The 24,240-nt window shown below is 40.7% G+C and overlaps 2 protein-coding genes across 4 annotated transcripts in view; one reads left to right on the forward strand and one right to left on the reverse strand.

The window, feature by feature from the left end:
- The window catches only part of dock1 (dedicator of cytokinesis 1), a 243,383-nt gene that overhangs the window by 110,662 nt on the left and 108,481 nt on the right, over nt 1–24,240 (reverse strand). The gene's annotated exons all lie outside the window — the stretch shown is intronic.
- On the forward strand, nt 1,922–24,163 carry LOC121958876 (inhibitory synaptic factor 2A). Its single transcript, XM_042508039.1, has 3 exons — nt 1,922–3,153; nt 12,078–12,149; nt 23,869–24,163. Exons 1-3 carry the CDS (start codon nt 1,922–1,924, stop codon nt 24,050–24,052), a joined length of 1,488 nt encoding a protein of 495 aa, XP_042363973.1. The 3' UTR covers nt 24,053–24,163.

The following is a 24,240-nucleotide window of genomic DNA, read 5'->3' on the forward strand; positions in this document are numbered from 1 at the left end:
CACATATGTCCATCATAATGCTGTAAAGTGCTATACACTCTAAACTTTCAAAGTTTAAATAGGTGCCTAGCCAAAACACAATGACTATTATATAGATTTATGACGATGAGAAAAACTTGACACACAGTGGTGAGGTGTCCCTAAAATGGATCTTCAGGTTTCCAGCTTTTAGGTGATACCACTTCATGTGACATATACTGTTGACCTGCTGCCCCCCCCCAAAAGAAGTTCCTCTGTCCATGCCAAAAAAAAAAGAAAAAAAAGGTCTATGGTGGATCTAAAAGGGTTTTACAAACACTGTAAGCAAGAACATCATAATTTTGAGCATGCTAGTTGGCAATATGATGGCTTTTATTCATATATTGCTGTGAAAATGTTGCTAAATCCCTGAACATTATTGAAAGATTATGCCAATGTTCAAAATTACCATATTTACAGATGATACTGCATGTCTACAAGGGGCTATCAATGTCTATCTAAAAGACTGTTATGTTAGATCTTAGCTGTGATAGATAAAGATTGGTGCCTGTCTCTCTCTAAGCAGAAACGGAGACTATAATTTAATAATGCAGAGCCAAAGCGATAATGTGATGGAGGAGACAGTGAAACAAAATGTCCATTCTATAGCTCCCAGGTAAGTAAACAGACAGGCTTGAAATAGGAAGTGGTTCCCTGTTGACAGAGAGCAGTCATGGCGGATAAGCTGAGACGGATAATTGTCCTATCTGATTCAGCATCTGTATGAGCATGTGGAGTGTTTGCTTATTGTAAATCAGCACGCAAAAGGAGAATTATATTCCTGTCAGAGCATCAGAGGCAAACTGCAGAGTTGAGATGCTGCAACCATTACCTGAGGGAGGGGAAGTAAAGATAATTCATATCTTAGGTTCATATCTCGGCTTGGGATGTTTCTCCTCAGGAGGTTGCTGTACAGTTCTCTGTCAAAAAGTTTGCAGCTATCATCCCCATTTTGTCAGTGTATTCTCCTGTTTCTGTTCATTAAAAATTTTCGAAATGAAGAGATGGCATGCTCACATATGCCAGAGTAGTGAAAATGTGCCTCCAAATAGGCCCAAAATTCTATTTTTGCTCTATTATTAACTGTATGAGAGAAAGGTCAGACAGTGAAGAATCCTGCTGAACCTAATGAACCATAGAAATAAACTGCAGACCTCAGGCACATTCTTCAAAGGAGTCAACAGTATATTGCTTCTGTTAACTAAGTGTGTTGGGGGGTGTGTATGATTGTAAGCGCAGTGTCTGATAGCTCCCATACAAACAGAGACGCTCATCAACTACGAGCAGGAGGAACTGATAGTCAAAGCAGCTTTAACTGGCAACGATAAATGGATGGAAATGATGCTGAAATTGGAGTTACTGGTTTTTCACAGAGAAGAAGATTAAATGCACCACGGATATCTGCTAAGATTATTTTTAGGGCACGCTTAAACCATAACGCTTGCAGTTTTTCAGTAAATAAACACAGAAGGATTGGCAAGCACAAAAGACCCTCGCCAACTGGCAATAAAAAGGAAATGAAAGGGTTTTCTTTCTAGGGTAAATATAAAGTGTATGCATATGGAATCTTTAGACATGGCATCGCCATGCCTTCAGTGTCAACTGTTGAAACTCCAATGTCAAACTCAATGATTCCTGTTATACTATATTCAAATATATGAAAGGTCTGCTCCTTTAAAATTCATATTTGCTATGCTTTTTGGCATGCATAATGACAAGTGTGTGATAAAGGCACATTTTAATAATATTCATTAAATAACTGCACAGGTTCCTCCCTTCTCCTTGAGCTTAGACAGCGGGTGTGTTCTGTCGAGTGGGATGTAGTAGTGAGGCCAGGGTCTTTGTCGAAGCCGTCCATTACTGATGATTAACACAGCGTCTTTTTCCATGTCCCTCAGGAAACATGGTGAGCAAGGAGGGTGGCAAATGCATGCTCACCAACTCAGAGTCTGACTCGGAGGCAGCGCCTTTGCCCTCCACCTCGCTGGCACTGGAGGTGAAGTATTCCCTGGAAGCCAGTCGACAGGTGAGGAAGCGAAACAAGGCCCTGCAAGTGCGTTTCAAGGATATCTGTGAGGCACAGAATGAGCAAAGGGAGGCGGAGTTGCAGGCAGCAGGGAAAGGCGGCAAGCCGATCTCATACAAAGTGGCGTACCGCAAGTACATGACTGTCCCTGCCCGCAGATCTATCCCGAACGTCACAAGGAGCACGGGTGTGCAGACATCCCCTGACCTGAAGAAACGCTATCAGACCTTTCCCTTTGAGCGCAAGAAAGGTCACACTTTTAAACACGTGGCGGCTGTGGAAACTTATAAAGGTCAGAATAACGGTTTTGTCATGGAGGTGAAACAGTCCAAGGCTGCTGAGCAGGGTTTAGATGAAGAGGAGGAGGAGGGAGCCTGCGGGGGGAGTGGAGTCCGGAGGACCAGGGCTCTGCTCCATACTAATGAGTGCATTGCCACAGTGGAGCAGCACACTGCACCTGATGGCCTGTGCTCTGACGCTCTGCTGCTCAGTTGCTCTGCAGACACAGACTGCCTTGCAGACACACAGAGAGGAAGCGGAGCCGGAGCACAGGCAGAGTACCAGCTCTGCAGTGTCCCATCCAAAGCCAGGACAGGATTACAACACAGGGAGGCCGACACAGACCGCTTGGCCAAGAGGCAGCTGCTCAATCTGGAGGAGGGCTCGTCCCGAACCCTGCCGGACAGGGCCTCCAAGGTTACAGGCCCCATCGCCTGGAACTCCCTTACGCAGGTGGAGTGCCTGGACAGTCCATCTGTGCGGAGCAAGCGGAAGAAAGCCCTGCAGCTCAACGGGCTGCAGAGTGAAACGCTACCACGTTCCAGCGGAGGCTGTACAACACAGGCACAGTGCCACACCGGACAGTTATCTGCCCGGCCTCTACGGGGCATGGAGGAGCCTCTGACACCCTGCAGAGGTGGTGAGGCTGGTGGGGCACCGCCCGACCAAACACAGGAGGCCTGCAAGCAAATAGTGCCTATGAATCAGGACGGGGATGTTAAAGCACAGCTCCAGGCCATGGAAAATCTCATCAGCTCCAGTCAAGAGACCATCAAGGTGCTGCTGGGTGTCATCCAGGAGCTGGAGAAGGGGGAGGCCCACAGAGAAGGGTAAGACATCTCACAATAGCCTGTGCTTTACACTAGAGATGCACCAATTAGATTTTTTCTCTGTCGATGACGATTCCAATACTTCACCTCAAAGTACCTGCCAATACTGAATGAGTACCTATCCAATACCTGTAGCCCTCTTTTTTCCCTAATATGCACAGATCACTAAATTGAACTGGCTTAAATCATATTTATGTACGGTACAGAAGCCAGAGATTGCTGTAACACTTAAAACTGAGTTGGCGGACAAACGTGACTGTACTGACCGCTTGAACACTGACCTTTCTTATAACATTGACTAAGAAAGTGTGGATCTGTCACTTAATGGCTGATCTCCGTAATAGGGTCAGTATTGGGGCCGATACTGATCGAGTGAACTGGACTGGTGCCTCCCTACTTTACACTGGTGACAAGCATTCATTGGCAAAAAAATAAATAAAAATGTGAGGATACTGAGAAATCCCATTTGAGAGAAGGGCCTGGCCTTGTGTTCACAGGGTTAAGCCAAGTCAAACATCAGAGACACAGAGCACATTCATCATTCAGCATGAGCGGGAAAAGTACCCTCTTGATGTGTCACATTATTTCTAGATCTTAGGGACAAGCTTGTATCTGTGACAGCTGTTCAGTCGGACCCTGACTGGAGAACAGAGTGTTGAAGAAGAGATCACAGCTGCATGTAGCTGGGATGATGTGGCTTTTACCTGGATGTGCCCTGCAGTGCTATTACAGCAGTGTCTCTTTGATGATTTCCCTCCAGATATGACGGACCTGCTGAAAACTCATTTACAGACATTTCATCTCCCTCAATATGACCCAAGTGGTTTGATGACCCCTTGTATGAAACACTGACACTATGAATGTGGCCTTTCAACCATGTTAAACCCAAGGCCAGGAAATAGCTGATATGTTGTCACTATTTTTAAAATTGAGCTGATTCAGCCACTAAATACATAACGATGTGTGTGAGATCAGAATAAGTGATGACGCAGCCTGCATCTGCCAGTAGTTTCCTCAAGAATTAATAAGAATACTTTGAGGGACAGGTCACCCCAAAATCAAAGATTTATATTTTTTCTCTTACCTGTAGTGCTTTTCATCAATCCAGATTGTTTTGGTGTGAGTTGCAGAGTGTGGAGATATCAGCTGTAGGGACTCTGTCTTCCATCAACATAATGGAAAGAGCTAGCACTCAGCTTGTGTTGCTCGGGGCCAAAAAAAAAAAAAAAAAAAATACATTTGAAGAGCTTAGCAGCAATGTCTCTTCCCAGAAATCATGACCCAGCTACTCAAAATAATCCACAGACCTTTTTGTGAGCAGTTACATGTAGAAACTACTTTCTACTGAATTACATTCGCCAATGTGCAAAAGATGAAGAGTGCATGAAATTCTAGCTAACCTATCCCCACTGGGCTAGCTAACATTACAGCTCAGCGGAGGAGGACACCATTAATGTTTACAGCTCAGGATGTCATGACCACCAGCCTTTGTCGATGAGTAGATGCACGCTTCCTTCTGCATGGTGACACAGTTAGCAGGTGTAGCTTGGTAGAGAGAAAAAAGTTCCAACACCTCTAACACAGAGGTCTGTGGATTATCTTGGTCACTCCTGTTGAGTTCTTTGAATTTTTTCTTTCTTTAATTTTTTGGGTGCTTTGAGCACCACAAACCAAGTGCCATCTCGTTCTGTTATATTGGAGACAAGGCAGACGTCTCTACAGCCGATATCTCCAACACTTGGCAACACACATCAAAACTATCTAGATCAATAGCATCACAGGTAGGAGGGGAAAGTGATTTGGGGATGAACTTTTTTTATGAATTTATTTATATATTTTCAATATATCAAATTTTAAACATGGGAATTTAATTAAAAGAGGATATCATATCAGAGTGACACTTGCTTGAACAAAAAGTAGAAATTTAACAATTGGCCTCATCGAGCCGCTCGCCATGTTTATCTAGTAAGTCCAAGGCCTTTGAAAAAGCCATGGCCTGTGAAAAAGCCATTTACTGTCCAATGGATACTGAGTATATACAAAAGGGCTGCAGATAGCATCTAGCCCGCTGAAATAGAGGATTGTCTATCCAAAGGGATGAGGCAAACAAAATGGCCAATTTGCTGAAGTGAATTGCTGGGGCTCGGCACTCAGATCCCTATCTGTTTTGACCGGCACTGTGGAGAGGTACGGAGTGAGAAAATCCATATAATCAACATCATACCAACCTGGAGTCCAGACCCTTTGGGAATTAACCACACAGACACACCTGTCAGGCTTACAGCATACGACCACAAATGCTTCAAAGTGTTTGAAAGCAACTCTCAATATCAACTTGAGTGTAAAACTATTCAACGGAGCTCAAGCAAGAGGCAGATCCTTCAACGGTGTGAGTTTACACCATCTGAAAAAGCAATTATCCTCTTTCAATCTCACACAAGGCAGCCTTAATCTCCTTATCAGCACACTCATAAAAGTGTGCTGTGTGAGTGAAAAAGTGAGCGGACATGTGGTGCAGCATGGGGAGCCATCTTCTCTGTGTTGCCGAGCACATCTGGCTTATCAGATGTGTCTAAAGTGGCAGGAGGGAGAGGAGAGGAAAAGAGAGGAGAGACTTCATTTGTAAATAAAAATTGGTGACTGCTGTTTAATTGTGCCATCTGGTCACATACATAAAGAAACAATCACAGTCTTTCCATACGTTAATTACAAAGCCTGCAGTTAAAGTCATTGAGCAGTGTAAGCCTCTTGTAATCCATCTGAGCCAAACCAAAACCTCCACTTTTCTATACAAGCACGCCTTCCTGTACATATTTACATTTTTTTAAGTGAACCAAGCAAGTATTCTAATGCTGCTTTAGTCACACTACATTAGCTTCATGCTCCCCTTACATAAATGTCACTGACACAACAAATAGCAGTGCCCACCGGCTATAGATACTGCGAGTGCAATTATGTGTGATATATAACTGCTTATGTTGTATGACATTCATTTTTCAAGGGAGGAAGTGCAACACTGTGTGCATTCATCATGACGCATGTGTTCGTGGCATGCCGCTCAAAAACAATGTGCCACAATACGCTGAGAGTAATGAAAAACACAATTCTGCCCTATACAAACACACACATGCAAAAAAGAAAAAAGCCATAGAAAAAAAGGCTTTGGTAGTCTTAATAAAACAGAGTCGACTATTCCATTGATATCTGTTCTACATTCAACTAGCCATAGTAATGATCTTTAAATTTTTCCTTTTATTTCTCCCCTTTTCTGTGTTGCTTCAGGAGAAAGAAAACAAGTCAGTGGAATGGGAAAAAAAGGGAGAAAGAGAACGACAGTTGCAACCTCAATCTAAGGATTCATTGTGAAGACACCAGTCAGAGGCGCAAATCAATGCAGTAGGAAATTCACTTCATCATCGCAACTGAAAAAAAAATCAACAATAGTTGCAGATTTCATCGCAAATGCAGCCAGAATCAAAAAGTGAACTAATTTAAAGTGATGAATCAGAATTTAGGCTCTGTGATTTAATTAATCCATCAATTTATATTGTCACATGTGACCATATAAGGTACAGTTCCAGTCTAAAGGCCTGGTGTATCCCGTACCCTCCTCTCCACCTCAACAGGGAGAAAATGCTACCCTGCAGCCCTATTTAAATTTTACTTTGAACATAGACAAAACACTGACTGTGAAACATGTCAAGGAATCAATGCATGTCCAGAAAAAACAACCAAACAACAAACTCTGCCCAGTATAATTCAGCTGCATTTAAGGCCTTTGTGTGTTGGCATCCTTACTCAGTGAGCATGTCCTCATATAGGTATCCAGATGGTTAATCAATTTAGTCTTTAATTAATATAATGTTTATTGAAAAGGGACACAGCATATTAATGAACATCAGTATAAAATACAATTGTAAATTGCCACAGTTTGCAGGACCACTTATGTACATCCGTAGTCCCTTGGCAGGTAGCAGACAACAGACAATATAAGTACATGGTGCAAAGTGCCTTATGTATGTGCAAGGTGTGTGAAAGAGTTCTCACTCCACAGAAAAAATCTGGAGAGCAAAACGTCACTAGAAGCACACTGTACAGCACACTGACTAACAAAAAAAGTAATAATAATAAAGACAAACGGCTTACATTAGGCAATCTTTGTCATCTGAGTGGTCTACCACTGATGATTTCAATGTACTACTTTCAAGGGGCAGCCCTATTTATGTTAATACATATATTGGAAGTGACCTAAACGTAAGTCACCTAACACCCTCAATGCAGAAAATGAACAGGACTTCCAAACCTCAAACACCCAAAACAACATCTCCCACTTTGCTACTCAACGAGAATGTAAACAGTAAGGGGGAAAACAGGTAGAAAGCAAGCATCTGAAAGAAAGTGAGTGAGGGTGACAAGGAGGGGCGAGGCTACATCTCCATTTGTTATTGTGTTATCAGAACTTTAGAAATTGCTTGAGCAGCTCCTACAAAGCTGCTGGGAAAAAAAGTTTTAAGTTTGGAGCACACTGACTCACCTTATGTCCCCACACGCCATGCATGCATCACACACTTACACAATGCCCTCGGGTGCAGCTCTGCCCTGGGCATACAGCACAGTGTGAAAGGTGTGATGCAGCTCCAGAGTACATCATTGGCTGCATCCAACAGCACAAAGCTCGGGAATAAATTTGCTGCATCATCAGCCAGTGTTGGCAGGCTAGACCCAATTAATCACTCTCATGGGGGGACTTGTTGCTAGCCTGTCTATTAACGCTGTGTATGTGTGCATGTTTTTGTGCCTTCAGCCTCCCACCCACTCAGTGACCTTTGGGGGATCTTACCTAGTAGCACAAAGGGGGTAGGATGGATAAATATACTGTTAATGGCACTTTTGGCTCCGTTCTCCCCAGGGAGGCTTGCTGAAATGAGCTCTGCTCTCTTATTTTCTCTTATCAACTCAGCATGAGAGAGGGGGCAGGGAGGGACAAAAGATGGAGGGAGAAAAAGATCTAGACAGCGTGAGGGCAAGAGATAGAGAGAGTAAGGGTGAGTTGTTTAAAGGACGTGACCCAGTTGCCCGCGAACCCCATCAGCTGCTTATTGATCGGCTCACCTGGGAGGACGGCTTTGAACATCCCCGCTGCACTGCACTATTAACCCCTCTCTAATGGCAAGACCCTTAATTACAATTAATCCAAGCTGCAAACTTCCCCATATCACTGCACTCATCCTCCTCTCACACTCTCCCCATTACCTCATCCTTAAGTAACAATATTGATATCAACACCGCTCATATACCTGTCAGAGAATGAAGCACGGAGAGGAGTAGATACAGAGAAATTTATGATAGCAGCTTAATTTTTATTGGTGCTGCACCTTATGGACAGCGTGACTAGAGTGACAAGAGAGGGAGAATTGAAAAATGTCTCTGCTACTGCAAAGATTAGAGACAAGAACTAAATGTTAAAGTTAGCACATTGACGTCAATGAGGAGAAGAATCCGATGGATTTTGCAGCAATGTTCATTTCAGAAACACTAACTAATGACAGCGAAGGGTTGGTTGACAAAATTACACACACACACACACACACACACACACACACACAAGAATCACAGTGGATTAATATTTACCTTAACAAAGTTAATAAAGAGCTCTCTGTGACCAAAATGCATAACACCAATGGAAAAACCATCTCTTCCTGGACGAAACATTTTAGTCATGTTAAATTATTGTGAATTACCTGTAAGTAAAGATATTTAAACTACACTGACCAAAGACTGAATAATAGTTTTTAAGTGTCTTTGAGTGTTTTGAGTGACTGTTTTAAAGAGGCAATTTTGTGAAACCACTGATATAAATTTGAGGGCGTTTTTCTCAAAATCTATGATCAGAGCATTAAACACTCTAAAAAAATTCTGAAAGACTTAAAAAGTCTTACTTTGAATGTTTTTTTCCTCTTGTGTTTATACATATCCATGGAAGGGAGGTGGGTATCGTATTGGTTGCTATTAATGAAAATAAAAAAATAAAAAATAATCACGCACACACACACACAAATTCTTACATCTTGTGGCCACTAAGATTTTTGCCTATACCCAAGGTAAATGGAATTTCGTTTGGGGTGTTAATTTTTGTGAAGGTTTATATATCATGTTGTATTTTGATATGTTGTGATTCGGCATGGCTGTTACCTTAGCCAGGTCTCTCATAGAAATGAGTTGGGGCTTCTTGTTTGTTTATTTTTTTTTGTCTAAATATAAATAGGGATAAAATAAACAAATAAAAAACCACTGAAAACCTAAATTAAACAGCAACATCCCCCCTCATAACAGTATCCCCATTACCTCATAGTGAATGGTTTTTCCATTGTTGAACTGAGATCCAGAGAAACGAGGACATAGTTTCTGAAAAGATATGTTGCTCTAAGTTTTCCATTGCTGTGAGCACCTAAAATTAAATTCTACTGACACCCACTGAAATGGGGAAAGGAAATAAATGTCTAAAATAGATATCCCCAAAATGGGGCAAATACAACCGAAACAATTTGACCTTTTGACACAGATTTTTTTTTACCTTTCAACCACTGTGAAGACTGCTAAAAAACTGCTTTAGTAGAGGAACACTTGTTTTCAGAAGCTTCTTTGTGTGACTCTATATAACCACTTCATTGTGAAGGAGAGTGGTTGATGAAGCATGATACCTGGGTAAATATCAGCTCCAAAAAGGCCAGTTTTACTTACAAGACTGCTTCTGTTGGTGCAGCTGTGTAACCCCACCAAAAATGAGCAGAAGATCTCCTACTTGTCATTGGTGAAGTGAGTTCACAGTACTTCCATTTTAACATGTCATTAATTATAGGAGGAAACTATTACTGTCAATCAATATGCACATTTCCACATGCCAATCCAATAAAAAAGCCATTGAGCCCATGAAGCATGTAACCAAGTAGATCCCTCCAGGGCCATAACATGGTCTTTAGCTGCCCCAAGGGAAATAGGAATCTAAAATGGAGACTTGGTTCAATGACAATATTTTATTTCAGAGGCAACTGATAATAGAACGATATATAAGGAGACACAGGATGTATTATAATAGGATATTGATGAGTTTGAATGAGAGTTCGGTGAATCAATATCAACAAAATTAAGACGAGCCGACAGTATAAAGCCGAATGGCTGCTGTCCTAAGCAAAACTGTCAAATTTTATCTGCTTAGAGGTCCCATCTCATTTCCATTTCTGTATTTTTCAGATAATAACTGGTTATAAAAATGTTCTTACTGAGGATAACTATAACTGTGTGTTTTACAACACTACCTAGTACAGAATGGATTAATCAATAATGGGATTTCTCCAGTGGGAGTAAAAAGCCTTGATATTAAGAAAAGTAGATACAGATGTCATATAGGACTCTGGGAGACTGCGTTAGGCATTTTTCTCACATTTACATCCAAGGTTAGAGTTAATGCTTGTTGTTGCCTCCTTCAACCAGTAAAGCTGAAGGTACAGTTTACAATAATGTCTGTAAAAACATGAGGGCTCAGCAGATTTTTAGGATTAGTGTCACCAATTAAGAATCTGACCAAACTTCTCCTCTTCTGTTCCTTGGTAATGGCACTCAATAATGGCCATAAACAGAACCTTATGCATTACTTTATGATGTCACAGTGAAGATGACAATAAGAAACTGACTTTTTAGATGAAATAAAATATCATCACTTCATCATTTATCCTTCAGACGTTTGTGTGAAATGTTGTGTTATGGACAAAAACATGTTTTGTGAGGTCACAGTGACCTTGACCTTTGACCACCAAATTCTCAGTTCATTATTAAGTTAAGGTGGAGGTTACTGCCAAATTTAAGGAAATTCTCTCAAGGCCTTCCTGAGATATCGCCTTTGAAAGAATTAGATGGATGCAAGGTCCCAGTGACCTTTGACCAGTTTATTGTTGAGTCCAAGTGGACGTTTGTGCCAAATTTCAAGAAATTCCCACAAAGTGTTCTTGAGAGACTGCATTCATGAGAATAAGATAGATGCAAAGTCACAGTGACCTTGATCCCTGAACACCTAATTCTAATCAGTTCATCCTTGACTCAAAATGGATGTTTGTGCCAAATTTGAAGACATTCGCTCAAGGTGTTTTTGAGATATCTGGTTTATGAGAATGAGACAGATACATGGTCACAGTGACAGTGACCTTTGACCGCCAAATTTTAATCAGTTCATTACTTAGTCCAAGTGGACGTTTCTGCCAATTTTAAAAAAGTTCCCTCAGCGTATTCTTGCAATATTGGTTTAACAAGAACGAGACAAAAGAGTTCACGGTGACCTTGACTTTTGACGTATGCCCATCAAAATCTAATCAGTTCATCAATAAGTCTAAGTGGATGCTTGTGCCAAATTTGAAGAAATTCCCTAAAAGCTTTCTTGAGATATCACATTGACGAGAATGGGACACACGCATGGACAACCTCTTGAACATAATACTCTGGCCATGGCTATCACTATAAAATAAAACATTGAAAATAATCAAAAGATTAATGGATAATGAAATAGTTATTAGTTGCAGTCACACCTATTTTTATTATTTTATCACAGTATTTGTAATTTAATTGTAAACTTAGACGGTAACTCCTTGATGAAAATTACTTTCAATGCAGCCCAGAAACTCGTCTACTATTGGTGTTCTACTTTGCCTTATCTGACCTCAAATCAGTCAGTCACAGCTAATGGCCGACACTGTGCTCTTCCTGCCACGGCAGCCGGGCACAGGCCACTCAGGAGGGCAGCGTGACTCCTCATCACCCTCATTTACTTGGGTACCGCTAACAAGGGATGACAAACAAGATGAGAAAGGAAGGTGGGGGGGAGCAGCTTAACAAGACCTGTAATTACTCATTCACAACTCTTATCTTTCCCGCAGACTCTCCTATCGAACCGGACAGGACACGGCCAACTGCGACACATGCCGGAACAGTGCATGCATTATTTACAGGTTAGTAGCCATTCCTCTTCAAAGACATGATGATCCAAATGTGCCCTGTCCTTTCTCCTTGAGGGGAAAGTGAACAGGTGGAAAAGGAACAGTGAAGAGAAGGAGATGCAAGACTAATGTGGATGCTATTAATGAGCACACAGGGAGGTGTGACATTTACACACTGCTCTCATTCTCTCTCAATCTATACATCTTTGTTTGATTCTCTCCTTGTCCGTTGACACCCTTTGATTCACTGAAGGGGTTGTAACAGGTGAATGGTTGGCTGGACTTAGAGAAAGGTTGAAAAGCAGAGAGGATACACACTATAGAATGAGTGAGCACAAGGCCATGAAAGGTGCAATTAATTATCATCCAAGCATCATGAAATATTATCACTGTGTGCTGTTGCCAAGCCAACTGAGCCTCTGCATACTTTCAAATTCCCTTTCATTGATTTGACAACCAGTAAGGACGTGAGTCCAAAGTCATTAGTCTGCCATGTTACAGTTCTCTCTTTATGAAGGTGTGTGTGTGTGTGTTTGTAAATATATGTAAATTTCTGCCAAAGTTTCTTTAGTGTTATGTGAAATAATGCTGAGACAAGAAGTCGTTTTACCAATTAGTCGGTCAGCAGGAACTTAATTGGCATACTTTTTTGATAATTAATTGTTTCTGAAGTTTATCCAGAAAATGGGACAACTGTGTCTGGTTCGAGCTACTCAGATGTGGAGATTTGCAGTAAAGTTTGCAGTTTTTGAATGGTTGTCCTGTAGGGCTTTCAAACCTTGGGGTATTCCTTAAGATGGGGTATCATTTGAAAATAATCACACCAGTACCAATACCAATAACCTTAACCCTTTAAGTAAGGTTAGTAAGTAAACTGTCTTGATTTCTTAAAAGAACACGGGATGATGGTGATGAGCAATTAAAAAATAAATGACCAAAATTAGAAGGAAATTAATAAAAAGTTACAAGAACATTAACTGAAAATGAGCAAAAAAGAAAGAAAAAAGTAAAGTAAAACAAACTACAAAGAGGAGTGCTAAAAAATTACAACTCTGTTACATAATTTAAAATATCTAATTACAATAATTAAAATTATATCTTTCTGTAAATTTCCCCCTAGCCTTTAAAAAAAAATCAAAGTCTACTAACGTTTTTGGATTTCTAGAACATTTCTTTCAAAGTTGTTCATAGCCTTTCCCCAATGTTTTCTGAAAAAATAAATCAAACCTATTTGCTCAGGTTTCAGAGTTTAAATTTTTACAAATTTAAATTCTGACCTGATGATGGCACTGAATGAAAGTCAGGGATCACCACAGTCATTTGACTTTTTTCTTTGGGGATCTTGAATGTTTCGAGCAAATTTCAGCAACCCATTAAATACTTATCAAGATATTAAACCTCAGGATAGTGCTAGAAGAAATGTCAGGGCATCACCAAAGTTATTAGGATGCGTCCTTTGGGCATCATAAATGTCTGTACAGAATTTCATGGCAATCCCACTGGTAGTTGTTGAGATATTTCAGTCTGGACTTAAAGTGGTGAACCATCCCTGGAGCCACATGTGAAATCCATATATTAATCATAACAAAAATAACCACTTACAGCCCTACTGTGGAACTGTGTGGGATCAGTCCGTGGCCCTGACCTCCTGACAGAGCCTCGCAGGTCCTAACACCTCTGTCAGGCTTGAGCCTTCCTCTTTGATACACAGCGAGACTGACAGCCTGCAGCCCCATGAGGGCTCTTCGCTCACAGTTAAAATTACATGACACAACCTGGCGTGCATGTTTGTATGTGTGTCTGGGTGTTTTTTTGTTTGGTGCTCAGAAAAAGTATAACAGTAAAAGAACAGGAGGCGGGAAATATGAGAAAGAAAAGAGATTTAAAGAGTAGGAGGGTGAGAGGCGATCAATAAAACTGTTTTTAGTGGACACTGCTGTTCCACTCAGCCGGTGTTTGCCTCTGAAGAACCATTTAAATCATTTTCTATCTACTGCTCTCAATAACTGATAAGCCTCTGGCCAAACTTCAATCGGCTCCTGAAAATGAAGGAGCAGGGCGCAGCTCTGTTCCCTCTGATGTTTGAACTGAGGAAGGTGCATCGTGTCGTAAAGCAAAGTGTGTTTAAATCCTGCAGGACCGCCCGCAATGGCTGCAGGGTGGACAACAAGAACGGTTGCTTTTTACAACAATTCAATGACAGCGAGATGCGGTGAGGTGAGCTGAATTATGGTACATGATGTGAAGGACACTGGAAGAGCACAACATTGGTTTGTGTACAGGGTTAAAGGATTGGATGATAGGACAAGCTGCTGAGATGGGAGTTCGCCTGGTGTTATAAATTAGCCAGCACCATGTTTAATGTGATTTGGCCCCTAGGGGAAGAGAAGGCCCTGTTCTCTCTGGGCAACTTATCCTCCAACTCAGCTCTGCCTGCATGAGTAAAGACTGGCCATACTTGCCCTGCTGTACCAGCCTCTGCAGACACTAGAGACGTTTGCTTACAATCCCCCCCAAATGCTTGAGCACACACTGTAGTGTGACAACACGTCAATATTCAAAAGAAATATCAGTAATTCCATTCTACGCTTCTTTTTGTCAAGATATTCTTGGCAGCTCAGAGTGTACCTATACTCAACATTAGTGTGTTGGGAAAGGTGTTTCGTATATATATCGCCATGACCTGAATTCCCAATGAGGATTTAAAATATGCAAAATGCAGGCTGCTACGATAAAAGCTATGGTAAAATGTGCTCATTTGAATATGGGCCAATTATACGTACGTATCACTGAGAGGTCCTACCATCCATCTTATCAAGATTTTTCTTACCTGCACTTTAAAATCCCATGAGACACACTATAAGAATATTATATAAAGGGGTCACAGACAAAGGTCAGATTTGTCCCTTGTCTTGGTCATACTTAGCCATACAATGTGTGTGTTTATATGTACATAAATATCCTGTTTATGATCCCAGGGTTCCCTACACATTCACCACGATCTGAACATCTGCTACCACTAATGTATATTTTTTGAGCTTGACCAATCATTAGGAGTGCAACTGGACCTGCTCCAGTCATTTGTTTGTATTTTGTCTTGCCTATAGATCTATTTAATTCATCGGCTCAGTCTTTTTGTTATTGTGTATTGTGTGTGGTCTTAACTGGTGCATGTGACAAATTAACTAAACAGAGTTTGTCTTTCTTTAATGAAAGAGGCTGTGAATCTTCATCCACTGTTTCGCTGTCCTATGTGAGGATAGGGACAGTTCCCCTATGTTGGGGACAGTGATATAAGAGTATCGCTACATTAGCTCCTTTCAGGACATACTCAGTACGCTGTGTGTTTGTGTGTGTGTGTGTGTGTGTGTGTGTGGTTTAGAGAGAGAGTAAGGGGCGGTGGGCGGCTTTAAAAGCAGACAGCTGCTGGCTATCAGAGCAGAGATGAAATCAGCAGTGAAGTTGTCAAGTGTTAGTAATCTCTGTCTTTGCCGTTTTTTTTTTTTTTTTTTTGTAAGCATCACAGGTTCATATTGGCCGCAGTAATCAGTGTCTAGTATACCAGTATAGTATTTTTTCATAGATACAGGTAATATGGATGACTAAATTTTTCTGTGCTCATGTAAAGACCATATCCCAAATACAATCATAACCTCGATAAACTTCATACCTGGGTTATTCATGCCCATGTAAATGCACTCAATAACACTTCAAACAGGTGCCATAGTAACATCAAATCTCCACATTCAGCTCCCTGAATCTGCCACAATCAATTGAAACGCTTCATCTGTGCAGGAAGTGCAGAAAAACAGAAACTCTATACGAAACAGAAGATTTGTTTTTGACAAAGCTGCCTGGCAAGGTTTCAACTTGATAAAGGGCAGAAATTTCTAAGTGAGATGTTTGAAATCTGTTAAATTGACCCAGGTTCTCCTTTAAGAGTATTGCTTGGCATGGTAAATTGTGTTGATTGGACACAGAATCAAATATAGCAGTTGTATTCACACAGGCAGGAGGATTAAATGGCAATCTAATTACTTAGATCTCCATGAAAACAACCTCTCCGGAGGTGGAGGAACACAGGATGGGAAGCAGAGCTGTGAAGGAACGCACTGTATGTGGGAAGAATAGCTGTCTATAATATCTATTAGTGTTTTTATTTTTATTTTTTTTTGTCAGTGTGTTCATGCCTTTGTGCCATGGTCAAAGTCCTAACACTTGTGTTTATGATATAGCAGGTCTCATGACTGGAGTGGACATATGGGTCCATAAATCATTTTTAATGCAGCCCAGTGAGGAGCCAGCCATGCACTCTTCAGTATAATCAATTTGCCCAAGAGTGTATGGCATCATCTCAGAGCCCGTCTTTAGCATAACAACAGAACCTGATCAATACGCTGCTGTGGCCCATGGGCATGGACTTTAAACAGAATACACAAGCTCCTGTTGTCTCTTGTCCTTGTCTGGTCCCACTTTCCTCAGTCTGAACCATCATGAACTCTTTCTTTTATCCTCCCTCAGTAACTTTCTCTCTATCGCACTGTTTCTGTGGAACACGTTATCTCTTCCTACCAGTGTGCGTTCAAATGAACTTGGGGATCCGACGCTTAATACAACGCTCATGACATTGAAACAGAATAGGAGAAAAGGGGATGAAAAGATTATTGCAACTCATTCCATCTTACCAGGTGATGTAATATTACTGAGAAAGGTGGAGAGGGATGAAACTAAGAAGTCAGAGAGTAAGCATGAGAGACAAATACAGGCTGGATGGGAAGAGAGTGAGACAGACGGGATGGTGCAAAAAAGCCAGGGGTTTGAAATGAATTCCGCTTATTTCAAAACCATGGGCCTTAAGTCGGGATGTGTCTTGACGCAGTAACCCTGTAATCTCATTTTCTTCACATTGCATTTAGATGGGCTAATGTGCTGATCAAACAGGGAGATAGATTTAAGTGCTTGTGATTAAGGGAGGCGATTGGGGAGGTCCCCACCACTGGGTATCATTGCTTACAATGGACTGTAGTTATACCCCATCAGTCCAATTTTGTCATTAGCTTGCATATCTGGCGATTAATCCAGCAACAGCTGATCATTAAACTCACTATCTGATGGTAAAACATTCTTTAAATAACACTGCAGTGCAAATAATAGAAGAGAAAAGAAGCCGACGAAGGAATGGGTATTTAAAAGGAGGGGGGATCTCCAATCTATTGTGCAAGGCTATGAAAATCAATTAAGCGTTGCTAAAGGCTGAAGAGCTGATTACATTATAACATATGGAAATTACTGAGCAGCGAGGCTGTCCTGCCGCACGACTCTGCTGGGGGAAGATATCTCTTTTTGTGCAAGCATAATGATGTTTTCCAACATGGTGGCAAGCCGGTAACCATAGTTACAAAAGTGATCCTCGGCAGGACAGACAGTGTGAAGGGACAGTGAGGACAACCAGAGAAGATAAGGCAACAGAAAGGGAAGCAGGGTGGGAATGTGAAACAGGGAGACAGAGAAAGGATGAAGGTGACGACAATAGATAAAGACTCACAGATGTTTAAAGTGGGGTAAAGGCCAGGAGAGAGGTGTGTATGACGATGAATGAGGCTTTTTTTGGAGAGCGGGGACATGACAGGAAAAGAGCGCGAGTGAGTAAGACAGAGACAAAGCAGGAATCAGAACAAGTGGGGGAGAGAGGTTAAAGACTGACAAGGTCCAAAGTGCCGTCTTCAATTTGTTCCGATCCAACAACCCACTCAGGGGAGCGGCAGCTAGGGGACGGGAAAATGCCAACAAAATCCGCTTTCAGCTAAAAATCTGAATGTGGAGCGACGCAGCAGGGACGGTGACAGTTTCATAAGGAGATGCTGATAACTGGGCCGGGTAGAGACTAATACATTTTTCATTAAAAGGCCTTTGGAGTATGTTTCAAAGATGAGATGATTATCTTTTCACTCAGCTTTTTTTTTTCTTCAAATGAAGTTATGCAGATTTTTTTTTCTTTTCAGTGACATTTAAGGTTTTTTTTTTTTTTCCTATGCTGTTCCCAAGCCACAGGCCACTTTACCTTTTCTTTGTATGCTTCTCCTGGCAGATTGAAAGCTGTGCTTTTGATAAGAGTAGCAAATTTAATTAAAGAGCTGCACAAAAATAACAAAAGTTAAGATAAAATAAACAGCTACAGGGATCACAGTTGTGCTCTGAGCGCCAGGAATCTACAGGTTGTTTAAATATGTACACTGTGGATCTTTGAGAGGGTGTTTAAGGATTTAGGCTGACTACAATACAGTGATGAGCTTTGTATAGCCTGAAAAATACTATGATAGAGCACCAATACACGTAGCATGCAGACTTGAAAGGACACACACGATTGTATATGAATAATGATTCCTAATCTGGCGTCACAAACATGGTATCAAGTAGGATGAATGGTGTAAAAATGTGCCAGATGAGGCATGTAAAAATGTTTAATAAAGGCTAGAAATGGAGATGTACAAACAGCGTTTCTGCATTTGAGCTCAGCTGTCAGTGTGAACTTTAATCTTTTGAAATCAAGTCATGACATTTGTGTTTGACTGAGCAGAGTAGCGTGGGATCTGACAAGAAACATGGCAGAGTGGGAGGGACTGACACGCAACAAAAGTTGAAGGAGCACATATTCGAACTTGCAATGCTCACAGTGTTGTTTGAGCCATCAATTTGAGACAGCTCTCACAGGTTAAACCCCGGCCAATGCCATTTACTCAAGATCTAGAGCTTAGACACATCACTGCTACAGAAGATGTGTTGGTTTGTCTTAACTATGACAGCAATGTTTCTTTAAGTTTTAACAACTGCTACTTGATATGTGAAACTAGATTTATCACCTTGTAGTTGTATACCTCTGCTAATCAGTCAAGTTGCAGTTTACATTCATGTTTGTCTTGACTCACATATAGCCATGACAGCAGATACTGCTTCAAATATGGATGTTGTTGCAAAAGAGCTACAAATTCTAAAACATGGATGCTTCACACACATCTTCAGCTTGCCAGCAGCTAAAAAGATCTACACAATCAGCAGTGTAGATTCAAGTTTCAATATAAGTGTCACTGATTCAGTATCGGATCAAACCTCTCTAGTTATGCTCCTAAATTATGGCGTTGAATAATGGCCAGATAGGTGTTTTTGCAGAACAATATGTTGTCAGAGTGAAGCTGACCTTGACCTATTGGATTTATGATGTCATCACTTCACCATTTTATCCTATAAGAGGTTTTTGTGAATAAAATTAATAAATAAATAATCATAATCAGCACATGAATTTTTGAGCAATGGCCAAAAAGGCTTTTTGTGTGGTCACAGAGACCTTTGACCACTAAAATCTAAGCTGTTTAAACTTGAGTCTAAGTGGACATTTGTGCCAAGTTTGGAGAAATTCCTTTTAGCAGGAATATCTTTACTGAGATATTGTGCTCATGAGAGTGAGACAGACAACCAGAAAACTATGCACGGTAGTCGCCAGCATGGAGATGTAAAAACTTGCATAAAGCCATTTTTTGGTAATTTTTGCAGCACCTTGATTTTTCAAACTTGATGTTACAATTTCAAGCATCTCTGAATATAAAAGTTAATTACAAATAAGAAAGACACCAATTCTAAAATAAATCTAAGAGGCACACAAACACAAGGCTAATAATAAGCAGAAAACATTTAAAGCATAAACTAAAAGCACATCTACTGATTATACCTATACAAACAATATTTGTTTTATTATCAGGTTATCGCTGTTACAGTGTACTGTATGTGTTTCTGAGACACATATCCCACAAAACAGATGCAGCATTGAGCTACAGCACTTCCCCTAAGATGCCTAAAAAATGTCAGAGATCCATCTCTCTGTGCCTTTATACAGTCTTAATTGGAGGTTTTTAAAGAGAAGAAAAAGAAGCAATGAAATACTCAGCATACTGCTTCACCTAGACTATGACACCACCACACACTCATTAGACTCTGACAAACACACAGTCATTGATCACAGAATCCTTTGATGCTGCGTTACTACAGTTATTTGAGCTGCAAGAGCCTGTTAATTTGGTTGTCCATGAATTACATTTAATATTTGAGCTTGAGCTCGACTTCAGAAGACATGATCATACAGTATTATACATCATGACGCAGAGGGCTGTGCTCACACACTGTAGTTTAACTCCCTTGGGCCTGACCAAAGGAAAAAAAAAACTGGTATAAAAGTGCTTTAATATATTAGACAAAAATATCAACAGTAAGAGGGTGTCAATAAAATGAGTCATAAGAAAGTGAAAAGATAATAAAATCCAAAACAGATTGGATAGAACAGTCCAGATAAATTATAAAAGATTGAGTAAAAGCATGTTTATAGCAAAAGGTTTTTTGGAATTAAGCAATACTGTCTAAAGGCTGACGCTGACTGCCAGAGCTCAATCACCCTCCACAAAAAGGTTGGGGTTTTTTTTGGAAAATGAGGTAAGCTTATTGGCAGACTTGGAGACCAGTGCAGGGTAAAACCAAAACAAAACAAAAAATGAGTAATTCAGTCTCTTTTCTTGGCACCTGCTAAAGGCCTGGCGGCTGAATTTCAGACCACTTGTATGGCAGAAAGATTTTGAATACTTTGAGTAAAAAGAGCTGCAGCAGTGAAACAATATCCAGGCATGAATTGGTAAAGACACCTCATGAAAAATGTATTTTCCTGAGCGTTAAAATTCTCAGATTCTCAGCCAAACAAAACAAAGACATTGTGTGCACAGGGCTACATATCTGAATCGCAAGGGAGGTTATGGTTGCCTTTTAGTTGTAGTTTATTTCAGATTCACACATATTTACAATTCTTGGTTCACAAACAAAACAAGATCTGTAAACGGTTGTAGAATTTTGATTTCAAAGGTAGGGAGGGACACAGCTAGTAGAGGCACAAATCTGATTAAATTTATCAATATAGGTGAAATGTACAGAATAAAACCTCTATGGAGACAGTTGGATTTAGTTGCTTGGATTTAGTTCAGATTTGCAAGAATATCTGCCCTGATGAAAGCCCTCCACTTCAAAGCAGTATGAACATCATCATTTATCAATTTTTTCAAAGTAGCAATAGTCAATCCTACAATACTGTCACATCAAAGACGCAATTGGGTACCAAAAAAAAAGTTATGTTCTATTCTGTCTCTCATTTCCAGCACCAATTAAGTGCTTTTAAGATTTAAAAATATCCATATATTTATCATGTATTGCGATATAGCACAAAAATATTGCAATATAATATCCATCCCATATCGCCCAGCCCTACATGGTAGCATTCTTATCAGCCTTACATAAATAAAACCATACAAGGAATTTACCCATTTATTTAAGTTGCACAAAACAGGTTGGAAGTGAACTTAACTTACTGATACAAACATGCAACCGCTTCCAAATGCAGACAAACGTGCATGCAGACACAAACTCTAACAGACTTTACACAAAGAGAAGCGGATTTATACTAGTGTAATTAACAGCCGGTGATTTATTGCTAATAGCTGCAGTGTTCTTGGCCCCATGTAAAGGCCTGAGTCAAACAAATGCAAAGTGCTGAGTGTCTGCTTCAGCACCCAACATTCGCTGGAGTCACTGGCAGACACCCACATTAACGTCTGCTGAGTTCTTAACAATACCAAAAGCATCAACGTATATAATAAAAAGTGAGGTATGTTGTGTTGAAGTCCTATTCAATGTAGATTTTAAAAATAGCCACTCTGTAAAAATCTCTCAAAAAAGATGTCTTATGTAGCCACAGGCAATAATCACAGATGCCTTGTGTACTCAATCAGAGCAGGCAGCCAAGCGGCTCACCTTGACATTGCATAATCTCTCACAATGGTTAACTGCAGCGTCTAGCCAGGCAAATTGCAGTATTCATGAAGTGGATCCCGCTGCCATTATGTAAGTCAGAGTACCCACCAGCCCGACTCAGGCTAGTGGCTGGAGGAGGCTTTAGCAGATTAAAGTCCCTCTACACTTACCACAGCTGAGGCTGTAATCTGAGTTTCACTTAACAGAACCTGGTAGTCAGATGTGCGCGGGCGTGGGATTACAATGATGGCTGGTCCAGATAAATCCCCTAGCACCCTGGGGGAACGTGGAGTACACTGAGAAGGAAAAGACTCCGTGTTTTTGTGCAAAAATCCCACAAATGAATTTGTTCTGCATCTCCATTACCTATTGCTGATGCTGTAATATTGTGCAGCGGATCAAAGCAACATGATATAAACTAAAGTCCTAAAAAGCTTGCATCAATACCCAGGCTCTGATCTCAGTTTTAGCAAAGCAAATGATCTTCGGTTCAACCATCTCCAGTGACCCAGCACTCCTCAGTGGGAAAAATACTAATGGGCTTCCCTCTCACTTTATGAATCACGATAAGAATGCAAATAACAAAAACTACAACAGCCGCAGCAGCAGCAGCCAAAGTGGGCAGCCACATGCAATCAAAGACGATCTAAATTGGGAGGTTTTACTGGGAAATGAGGATGGAGGGAGCGAGAAATGTAGGTCGCTGTACCAGACTGAGCAATGCTGTGACAGATGCCTGAGCAGGGGTCAATGAGAACGGGCCCAAACGTAGATGCTTAATACGGTTAGAGGGAGAGTGTGGCAGTCAAAACATGTCAAGATTAAAAGAAGCGTGAAGGGGAAAGAAACCTGAGTGGTTTCAGTGGTGATGAAGGAAGAATACGCATGGTTAAAGCTATCAAATAAAAGCCCGTTTACAAATAATGGCCAGCCTGCTCAAAGAAATAAAGGCTGGTTGAATATAAAATCCAGATTTTCTTCTGCGGTGAGTATAAGGAAAATACAGTTATTACCCATTGGTGATTCATTCTGATCAATTCTGCAAGTGTTTCACAATAAAAGTCTTCCTTGAAATGGCAAGGATTATAATAGCATGGGGGGCTTTGATATGACTGATGTGAAGACAGTGTTTGGGTCGCATTAACAGCAGCAAATTAAAAAAGCAAGCCATAAAAACAGAACGAGAAAACAGGGAATACATGCAAGCAGCTTGTGTTTGAGCTGATTTTGTGTCTGTTCCTTTGCAAATATGGTAGAAACTAACAAACACGTACATGGTAGAACTTGAAGAGGATTAATAAGTTATTATCAAAAGCATATAAATATGATAGAATAAACTATTTCAGGCCAAAATTTAATTTTCCTTTTCTCTTTTCATCTTGTTTTGTTTGTTTTAGGTGTTTAGGTTTGTTTTAAGTCACAATACCGCCTCTCTCTTTTTCTGAATCTTTTTCTTTCTCATTATCTCATTTTATGGTTCATCAATGACTGTGTAACAGCATAAGTGTGGATCTGTATAAAGTGTAAAGCAAAGTATTATGCAGGTTTACATACATCTTGTATACCTCATTTTGTTATGCTGAAACATATATTTGTTTCTCAATATAAAAGTCTTCCTTGAAATGGCAGGGATTATCACAGCATGGTGGTCTTTGATATGAGTCATGTGAAGACAGTGTTTGGGTTGCATTAAAAACTGAGTTACAAAGGCAGCAGTAAAAACAAAGTGAATAAACAGGGAGGCTTTCTACTAAAAAAAATAAATACATTTTAAAAAAATATGACAGATGATGTTTAGCGTGTGCTGTAATAGCACCTGGATGAGGTGGTGTTAATCCCTGCATGCAGTGAGTGTCTGAGCTGACTTTGTGTCTCTGTTTCTTTGCTGCAGTGTGGAGCTGGACTTCAAGCAGCAGGAGGACAAGCTGCAGCCGCTGATGAAAAGGCTTTGCCCTACGGAGGAAGGCCACTTCCCCTCCCTGCCTTACCCCCAGGAGGCCTTCACCTCCACCCCAAAACGCAAGTCCAAAGCTGACTCCAAGAAGCACGCTCGCTGGAAACTTTGGTTCCTGTGAAAACACAGGACCGTCTCCTCCCCTCCCCTGCTACAGATGCACAGGATTTATGTGTCTGCCTGGTCGTCCATTTCAGTTTGGTTTATCCGTCATCTTCTGTTTTATCACATCTTGGCTTTTTTTTGTAGACCAGTATCGACGGAGAGCTCCAACACTGGATACTGAGCCCGTTCTCGGAGCTGACAGGA

This window comes from Plectropomus leopardus, chromosome 19 (assembly GCF_008729295.1).
Source record: "Plectropomus leopardus isolate mb chromosome 19, YSFRI_Pleo_2.0, whole genome shotgun sequence".
Taxonomy (NCBI): domain Eukaryota; kingdom Metazoa; phylum Chordata; class Actinopteri; order Perciformes; family Serranidae; genus Plectropomus; species Plectropomus leopardus.

Coding starts and splice junctions, on each gene's coding strand:
- LOC121958876 (XM_042508039.1), top strand. CDS start 1,922: ATGGTGAGCAAGGAGGGTGGCAAATGCATGCTCACCAACTCAGAGTCT. Junction 3,154..12,077: donor GGGGAGGCCCACAGAGAAGG/GTAAGACATCTC, acceptor TCTTTCCCGCAG/ACTCTCCTATCGAACCGGAC. Junction 12,150..23,868: donor AGTGCATGCATTATTTACAG/GTTAGTAGCCAT, acceptor TCTTTGCTGCAG/TGTGGAGCTGGACTTCAAGC.